The sequence below is a fragment of the Physeter macrocephalus genome, chromosome 4, assembly GCF_002837175.3.
Source record: "Physeter macrocephalus isolate SW-GA chromosome 4, ASM283717v5, whole genome shotgun sequence".
NCBI classification, from domain to species: domain Eukaryota; kingdom Metazoa; phylum Chordata; class Mammalia; order Artiodactyla; family Physeteridae; genus Physeter; species Physeter macrocephalus.
The window spans coordinates 40,940,336-40,950,404 of record NC_041217.1 but is presented as its reverse complement, the minus strand read 5'-3'; the positions used below and the strand labels follow the sequence as shown (position 1 = coordinate 40,950,404).

Sequence of the window (10,069 nt, the reverse complement as noted above, 5' to 3'; positions counted from 1 at the left end):
AGGCTTCAGTAGTTGTGGCTCACGGGCTCTAGAGTGCAGGCTCAGTAGTTGTAGCTCACAGGCTTAGTTGCTCCGCTGTATGTGGGATCTTCCCAGACCAGGGCTTGAACCTGTGTCCCCTGCATTGGCAGGCAGATTCTTAACCACTGTGCCACCAGGGAAGCCCCTTTGATCATGTTTTGTTACTCTTTCTATATACTGTGGTTCACTTTGCTTTATTTAGGATTTATCAGCTATATCATAAATCAGATACCCCAAGTAGTTGTTTTAAAAAACAATGAAATAGTGCCTTTTCATTGTTTTGTTCTTTTTCTACTATTATTTAGTTATTTTTTCTAAATTTTTTTTTTCTGAAGTTAGACTACTTCCTTCAGTAATTTTTAAAAGAATACATGGAGTACATAGATGGTATATACTTTTAGGGACTTCTCCAAAAACTTCTTCCAAGGAAATGTAGTTTGAAAGGCTAAATCTTAAGGTCATAATTTCTCCTTTAAATTCTGGATATTTTGTCTTTTGGCATTTTAGAGATTCATATGAGAAGTCAAGTGTCAAGTCTGATTTTCTTTCCTTTGTCATCAGTCTGCTTTTTCCTAGAAGCCTGTATGATTCTGTCTTTACCATTGGAATTCAAAAATTTCACCGTATATGGTATAGTAAGGATGTCTTTAAAGAAAATTTCTGCCTGGCATTTGATGAACCCTTTAGTTAAAAGACTCAAGTTCATCCAGTTTAGGGAAATTTCTTGTATTGTTATTTTATTATCTCTACTAATTCCATTCCTTCCTTGTAGAATTTTCATTGTGTAGAAATTGAATCTTCTGGAATTATTTCCATGTTATATATCTTTTCTCTCATGTTGACATCTTTTTGCATTCTGGGAGATGTCCTGACAGTGATATCCCATAATTCTGTTGTGTTTTTCATCAATGTTTATTATTTATCTATTCCTTCTACTTAAATCTCTTTTTCAGGTTTTTCTTTATCCTGGGTACTTTTTTTTTTTCCTTTTAAAAAAAGGAATATGCTGTCTTAGTTTTAGATTTTTGTTTGGGGTAGTATTAATTACTGCCAGTTTTTTACCTCTACATTTTTTGGGGTTATTTTCTTACATAGCAGTTATATCCTTTTTTCCCTGCTAGTGCAAGTTATAGAAGTTCAGTGTGTAAAACAAATATATGAAGGAACTGTTCTGTGTAAACATTAGTAAGGTGGTACACATCTACTCAGGATTCAATCTCTCCATGCCTTGCCTACCTCTGAGGGTGTTTTGCAGAACCTAATTTGAAAAAACTGGGGGAAAAAAGTACAATTCATGCTATCTTGTTGCTATTTCATAAATTCCATTTTGTTGTTTGATTAGTATGTAGGAGTCTTCCTGAAACCAGCAACAGTTTCACAGTGTTCTTTGGGATGTTGATTTCAGGAATGAAATTGACCTCTTAAGCCTTCTTTTTCGTTTATAAAAAAGGTTTTCTGTCGTAAAAATTTTTCATTCTTTTCTGATGAATACTTTTCCTTATTGCACGGGGCATTGTAATTATTTGAATGTTCATCGATCCCATTTGAGGCAATTTTTTTAAATTTAATTTTTATTTTATATTGGAGTATAGTTGATTTACAGTGCTGTGTTAGTTTCAGGTGTACAGCAGAGTGATTCAGTTATGCATATATGTATATCCATTCTTTTTCAGATTCTTTTCCCGTATAGGTTATTACAGAATATTGTAATATACTGTGTTATACAGTAGGTCCTTGTTGATTATTTTATATGTAGTAGTGTGTATATGTTAATCCCAAACTCCTAATTTATCCCTCCCCCCAATTTTCTTTCCTTTCTTTTCTTCCTTCCTTCCTTTCTCTTTCTTTCTTTCTTTTCTCCGTTCTGCTTGCGGGATCTCAGTTCTCTCACCAGGGATTGAACCCAGGCCATGACAGTGAAAGCGCCGAGTTCTAACCACTGGACCACGAAGGAATTCCCTCCCTCCTGCCAGTTTTTAAATATTTATTTATTTATTTGGCCACACTGGGTCTTAGTTGCAGCCTGTGGGATCTAGTTCCCTGACCAGGGATCGGACTTGGGCCCCCTGCATTGGGAGCGTGGAGTCTTAACCACTGGACCACCAGGGAATGTCCCCCTCCCCCCCAATTTTTAAAGTTACCTTTTGGTGTACCCTAGAAGGCGGAATGCATTCCCTGTGTTTGCGGTCAGAGGAATCCTGGTAGTGGATTGGTGAGGTGCTATTAAAGGTCCAGTCGTTCGTGGATCAGTGATGGTCAGGTCGGTTAGGGCAAACTTAAATTTTTTATGTCTGTGTTGCATTATATTAGAAAACTTAATGTTATTCTCAGCATAAAACAAAATAATCAGTAGCCACCTGTAATTCTACTACCGTGGCCATAGCTACTGCTAACATTTTGGTCTGTGTTCTTGTAGACTTCTTCCTGCTACTCATCTTCACCAGCATTTGGTGGTATGTTTTTGGATTTTAGCTGTTCTAAAAGGAATTTGCAATTTCCTGTGATGTTGAGTATCTTTTCATATGCTTGTTTGTCATACATACGTTTTCTTTGGTGAGGTGTCTGTTTCGATCTTTTGTCCACTTCTTCCAGGAGTGTTTATTGAAAAGACTATCCTTTCTCCATTGAAATTGCCTTGCTCCTTTGTCAAAGTTTAGTTGACTATATTTGTAATCTGTGTTAGTTTCCTAGGACTTCCATAACAAAGTACCACAAACTGTATGTCTTAAACCAACAGAAATTTATTATCTCACAGTTATAGAGTCCAGAAGTCTGAAAAGGTGTTGGCAGGGTCATGCTCTCTCTGAAACCTGTAGGGAAATGATCGTTCCTTGCTTCTTCTAGCTTCTGGTGTTTGCTGGCAATCCGTGTCATTCCTTGGCTTATAGATGCATCGGTTTTTGAACACTTAGGTTTCTAGGTGGTTTTTCATTATTAGAAGAAGATGGTGATGAACTTTCTTATGCATTATTATTTTGCATATTTGTTGAATATTAATCTCAGGATAAATTTTAGAAATGGAATCGGAAGTCATAGGGTATGTACATTTTGAAGATATGTTTAGTAACATAACTCTTCTAACCTTCTGACTTAAAGGCTGGTTTTTGTCATGGCCTGCTATTCTTGGATTAGGAATTGTTAGTGGGAAATATGAAGGAATTTGATTCAGCTGCTTTCAAATTGTAGATCAATGTTTCTGTTGTTGTTGTTGTTTCTGGCCGCACCTCTCAGCATGTGGAACTTCCCCGACCAGGGATCGACTGCACGCCCCGTGCAATGGAAGCACAGAGTCTTAACCGCTGGACCACCAGGGAAGTCCCTAGATCAGTGTTTCTGAAACCCGATCTTCTGATGTAGGAGTTTGTAGAAACCCCTTCCAAATTCTGGCTTGTGCTCTTATCATGTATTTTTACTTCTCTAGAAGCTTTCTTTCTTGAACCCTTTAGTGCGGGGGCGGGGGGCAGGGTATGGCAGGGACTGAGGTGGGAGGGAATATTGGTCATTTTGTATAAGCACTGTTTTATGGGTCAAGCCCTGAGAACTTCTTTTGCTCCTTGTTTGCAATTGGTGTGCAGCTCTTTGTCCATCTTAATTATATTAACTAGCTCTACAGATTTTTCAGGGGTAATTTTTCACCAATTTTTCTAGTGAGATAGTTTTTTCCACATACTTATATACTTTTGAAATAACAAAAATGCTTGTGAAAATATTAGAACTTCTGTTAGCTGAAAAAAAATCTGGTTTGTCAGAAATGTAGATTTAGCAAATTATCTTGTGTAAAATAATCCAAGTCCCATTAATAATCTAAACTGCAGATCATTTATAGAGGGTGCAGTGCTTACCTAATTTATGCTGAAGCACCATAGACAGTGCAAAAGAAAGAAGCATGGCTATTCTTAACAAAACTTTTACATAGTAGATGAGAATGTACAACATTCACATCATAATAAAATGTGAATCAGTTTTCATAAGGCTGTGTTATAGGCAATTTAGACATATTAATACAATTAAAATTTGGTTTTAACAATGTGATCTCATTGGTCAAGGTGATTTGGAGGAGAAAGTTGGAAGAATTTACCTGAAATACTTTCGTTCATTGTCTTCTCATTTTAGGATTACATTTAAAAGACGATTTCTGTGATTGAGTTGTCTTTTGGAAGATTAAACCCATTTCAAGAGGACTTGGAGCTGGTCCTCGCCTTGAGGAAGCAGTGGCTTGTTTTCAAGAAGCCAATATTCATCTGAGGATCTACTCAGCATGCCTAATCAAGGAGAAGACTGCTATTTTTTTTTCTATTCTACGTGTACTAAAGTAAGAATTGGCATCTCTAAATCATTTCTTTCTATGATTTCCCTAATAAATTTGGATAAGATTTTCCCAATATACCAGGTCATCTTTATGTTTTGCTCAGCTATTTATTATCTGCTGTCAGTTTTTAGTAAAGGGTAGCATTCCTAAGGGAATTCATTCTTCATCATTTTTTTCTCTTCATTTTATGTTCTCCATATTCTCCCAAAATAAAAAGGTTCATAGCATTTAATCATCATTCAGTGTTCTTCTAGCTGTAATTAATCTGTTCAGGGTGCTTTTGGAATTAGGAACACTTTAACTGTGGCTGGCCAACTTTGCTTTTATTTACTTTGTGTTAAATGACTGGGTGGGTTGTATTGTACTTGTAGAAATTGTTGTGGGTTGAATTTGACTTCTTGCTTCAGATTTCCTTCTGAATACTAAAGCCACTTTTCTAAATAAGCTTTTGCAGCTTTATTGCTTTTTCTTTGTCAGAGCTTCCTGTTTTTCAGCTTGATTCTTCTATAGCTCCATTTAGATCTGTCTGCTATTTTCTGTTGTTCCTTTATGACTAATTCTATACATGTGTATTTTTCAAAAATTTTTCTTAAATCATATGGGTGCTATGTTTAAAATTGTCAGTTTTGAGCAAAGCTTTGATTTTATATAGCAAGTTGCATAACAGTAGCATTTTGTTTCAGATATTAACGGTATGAAATACATAGTGAAGTATGGAATTATACTTAAATTCTGATCTATTAACTTACTTTCTAATTTTCCATTAAAAGCTAGTTACACAAGTCAGGATGTATGAAATGGTTTTGAAGATTACCAGTAAAATATATTTTTAAAGAGTACCTAATACTCCCACTTGTCTTTTTCAGGCCCATCTCTCAGCTTGTGTCATTCATGTTGTCAGATCAGATATAGGATGCTGTCAAGAAATAGGTTTTAGTAAATTAAAAATTGTTGACCTCAGATTGTTCGTGTCATCTCATCTCAGTTGTTTTCTACTTTACCTGTCTCTCCTTACTCCTTTGTGTTTGTCTAGATACCAAGAAATGTACAGTGAACATTTTGCCTGGGATCTAGTTTGGTACCACAGTTCTTTTCTGTATTATTCTCTTTGTTTACAGGGTGACAGCTGTCCATTCCGTCATTGTGAAGCTGCATTAGGAAATGAAACTGTTTGCACATTATGGCAGGAAGGGCGCTGTTTTCGACAGGTGTGCAGGTTTCGGCACATGGAGATTGATGTAAGTTTTCAGTTTGTATTATAGTAAGTAGTCTTGTGTCCTGATGGGCCAATAAAAAAATATGGGGGTAAAAAACAACATTTCATATAACATGTGGGTTAAATTTTTTTAATGGCTTAGTGAAATTTCTCTCATTAAAATGTTCACTTAATATCTAGATGTTATGTGGTATGAATTGGTATCATATTTCTTAAAGGTGGTTTGGTAATCTGTCCAAAGTGTAAAAATTATATATGTATATTTGGGGAGTATTTATATTTCTATGTTTATTTTAAAGCAATCTGAACTTAGAGAAAAGTTGCAAGTACAGTATTATAAAACTTTCTTCTAAGCCATTTAGGGGTAAATTACTGACATTTCCTATCACTTCCAAATAGTTTCATGACTGTTTCCTACAAACACGAAAGATACTCTCTTACATAACTGTGATACAACCATCAAAATTAGAAAATTTACATATATGTATTATTTTCATTGAATCCTCAGATCCCATTCAAGTTTTGCCATTGTACTAGTGATGTCCTTTATTGCAGTAGGAGTGAGTCCAGAATCAAGTGTTGCATATAGTTGCCATAACTCTTCAGTCTCCTTCTGTCTAGAACAGTTAGTCTTTTCTTGCCTTTCATTGGCCTTGACATTTTTGGTAGTTTTAGGACAGTTATTCTGTAGAGTGTTCCTCAATTTGGGTTTATCTGATATTTTCTCATTACTAAATTCAGGTCATGTATATTGGGCAGGAATATCACAGAGGTGATATTCTTCTCATTGCTTACCATTGGGTGGCATACAATTTTAATTATCCCATTACTGGTGTTGTTAACTTTGATCACTTCATTAAGGTGGTATCCACCAGATTGCTTACTATAAAGTTTTCCTTTTGGTATTTAGTAAGTATTTTGTGGAGAGGAACTTGGAGACCTTGTAATTATCCCATTCCTCATCAAATTCTCAAGGTCTTTTTTCTAGCTTTTTATGTGTGAACTCATGGTTTCCTATTTTATTCAATGTGTTATATGTCACTACTATCATTTTTTATCCTCAGGTTGACTCAGTTTGGGCCAGTAAGAGACCTTAAAGCTGGTTTTTGTATCTTTTTGATGTTTCCATCATTCTTTGAACACGTCTTCACTTTGTGGCCTAACAAGATTATCCAGGTTCATCTGGTACTTTTCCTCCTCCAGTTGTGGAATCAGCCATTTCTGCAAGGAGCCTTGGTTCCTTCTAGTGTAACTGCTCCTGGAGTGTCACTGCTTCCAGGCATGCAGTGGACAGAACAGAGGAATATATAAATGTATATACATACATTTATATCATTGTTTATTACTTTATGTATTGAAAATCATGAGTTCACATAGATCCTTCCAATTTACCAACACTACAGTGTTTTGTCTAGGCTTCTCCTTATTCATACTTGTAACTCTCTTCTCCAAAACTTGATTTCCATTGTTCTTAATCTTATTTGATCAGTCCCCTAGTTATGTAAACTAGACAGTGTATCACAGCCTATTTCTTCCTCTCAGGCTCTGGTGTCACATGAGGCTGCTCCTGCACAGGAAGTCTTTCTCACCTTGTTTCGATTCTGACATCCTGTACCAGGGCAGGCCTCCCACCTTGCTCCACTGTGAGGACTCCTTCCTCACCCTGCTCCGGACCTCATGGATGCCTTTTTCACATCCTTGGGCTTTGATACTCTGTGTTGGGCAGCCCTCCCATGTGAGGTGCTTGTTTTCCTCACCCTGCTCATTCTCTAACTGTACCAGGACCCACTCAGAAGAGCCTTCCTTCCTCACCCCACTTGATCTTTGATGCCCATTCTAGGCTGACACTCCATGAGTATACCCTCCTCACCCTACATTAGGATCCCTTCTGCATAAAAGCCTTGCTCACCCTTCTCAGGCGCCAACCTTGTGCCAGGCCATCCTCCTACACAAATGTCTTACTAACCCTGACACCCTATGCCGGTTCCACCTTGTCACGTGGATACCTTCCTCATCTCAGTCAGCCTCCAACACCTTGCTCTGGGCCACTTGCCCTTCCCTCTCCCAACATGAATGCCTACCTCTCTCAGCTTCACCTAATGACTTTGGACTGAATTGTTTGAGAGGGGGTGGGGAAAGAAGAAAGAGACTAAATATGCAATTTGTATGCCTGTGGTTATATAACTACTCCATTCTGGTTTCAGATTTATGGTCTCTCAACTACATTCTATGCTGTCTTCCAAATAGGGAATTCACTAAATACATTCAGAAAAAGAAATACTCTGGAACTTTCGAAAAATCATGTTGTAACATTGTGAGCAGAGTATAAACTGGCACAACTCCTAGGAAAGGTGTATCAGTCACTAAGAACATCTGCGTTTGGAGATTTTCTAAAAAACTCATGGGACTTGGCATATGGTTTATTCATGGCTAAGATTTATTACAGTGACATAGTAAGGATATACTGATCATAAAAGAAAAAAACACAGCGTCTGGAGGAATCCATGTGTGGGCTTCTTTTATTATCTTTCCCTCCCATAAGGGGTCACAAAGAACATACACTTCCCCCAGTGGTGAAAATGCAGCAAAATGTGTGGGGTGTTTTTGCCCAGGGAAGCCCATTCGATCAGCATCCAGATTTTTTTATTGGGGCTGGTCACATAGGCACCCTCTACCTAACACATATCAAAACTCTAGTCTCCTAGAAGGATGTCAGGTGTTCAGCATAAGCCATATTGTTTGCATGAACAGTCTAGGCACAGTGATCAGTTAACTGACCAGGAGCATTCTAAGAGCCAATTTCCCACATGCCAGGAAAGGGCCAGCCTTACAAGCAGGCTATCTGAGGACTGCAGGCTTAGGGCTACTCTGTTAATAACTCTTTTTTGCACAGAGGCTTGTTTGGCTGCATCTTTCAAAACTACTAACTGCTTGTACCTTTGTCTCATCTGTACTCATGTGCAAAATGAGATCTATGCAGAATTACTCATTGTAACATAATTTGTAACATGTACAGTGTATGAAACAACCGAACCTTCATTTAAATAATTTTATTACATTCATACAGTGGAGTGCTGGGCAGCTGTTACCAAAAAATTTTAAAGGGATACTACTTATTTATTTATATGAAAAGATCAGGATATAGTGTCACTGAAAAAGCAAAGGACAGAATAAAGTGTGTAATAGACTGCCATTTGTGTTTAAAAAAAAGGTAAGGAAAAGAATTTATATTTGTTTTTCGCTCGTATATGCATTTTAAATATCTCTGGAAGTATAAAGGAGAAACCTAACAACAATGGCTATAGGAGAGTGGAGACGGGAATGGTAAGGAGTCGTTTTACTGTATACCCCCCTTTCTAGATGTATCGACTTTCATTATTCATGGGTTCCATATTTGCAAATTTGTATATATGCTAAAATTTATTTGTAACCCCAAAATCAGTACAAATGTCCTCTTCATGATCTATTTAGTGCCATGTTTGTTTGCATTTTTGTGCTTTTTGTTTGTGATTTTGCTGTTTTAAATGGCCCCCAAGTATAGTGCTGAAGTGCTGTATGTAATGTCCCTAAGTGCAAGAAAGCTCTTACGTGCCTTGTGTAGAAAACACGAGTGTTCGATAAGCTTCATTCAGGTGTGAGTTACAGCGCTGTTGACCTTGAGTTCAATGTTAATGAATCAATGATATTTATTTATTAAAATTTTATTTATTTTTGGCTGCATTGGGTCTTCGTTGCCATGCACAGGCTTTCTCTAGTTGCAGCAAGTGGGGGCTACTCTTCATTGCGGTGTGCGGGCTTCTCATTGTGGTGGCTTCTCGTTGTGGAGCACTGGCTCTAGGCACGCAGGCTTCAGTAGTTGCAGCACATTGGCTCAGTAGTTGTGGCACGCAGGCCCTGGAGTGCACGGGCTTCAGTAGTTGTGGTGCACGGGCTCTAGGGCATGCGGTCTTCAGTAGTTGTAGCACATGGGCTTAGTTTCTCCGCAGCATGTGGTATCTTCCTAGACCAGGGATTGAACCTGTGTCCCCTACATTGGCAGGTGGATTCTTAACCACTGCGCCACCAGGGAAGTCCCCAATGATATTTATTAAATAAGGTGTCTTTAAACACAGACACACATAAAACAAGATTATGTATTGATCACTTGATGAAAATGTGACCAGGAGCTTTCAGGAACCCAACTCTGTTTCCTTGAGCAGAATGGTTCAGTATTTGCTAATTAAATAATGTGAGCATTAACTGTATATCTTTGGACCATGTGCTATGTTACTATTAAAAAGTTAAAGGAGTAATCATATAGGAGAATGTTACTATGGAGGATGTGTTGCTAAGTGAAAATGTATAGAATTATATGGAACAACTTTCTTTTAAGTGTGAATCAATACATTCTACAGGTTTTTGTTTTTGTTTTTTGTTTTTGTTTTTGTTTGCGGAACGTGGGCTTCTCACTGTTGTGAGCCTCTCCCATTGCGGAGCACAGGCTCCGGACGCGCAGGCTCAGCGGCCATGGCTCACGGGCCCAA

The 10,069-nt window shown here is 37.7% G+C and overlaps 1 protein-coding gene across 9 annotated transcripts in view; it reads left to right on the top strand.

The window, feature by feature from the left end:
* ZC3H11A (zinc finger CCCH-type containing 11A) overlaps positions 1-10,069 on the top strand; it is a 43,834-nt gene that overhangs the window by 9,939 nt on the left and 23,826 nt on the right. For all 9 annotated transcript variants that reach the window (XM_007111021.3, XM_024133862.3, XM_028488559.2 and 6 more), the window contains 2 exons: positions 4,135-4,333; positions 5,449-5,568. In XM_007111021.3, coding sequence (XP_007111083.2) covers positions 4,280-4,333; positions 5,449-5,568 — 174 coding nt within the window. In that variant the 5' untranslated portion in view covers positions 4,135-4,279. The remainder of the gene's footprint in view (positions 1-4,134; positions 4,334-5,448; positions 5,569-10,069) is intronic.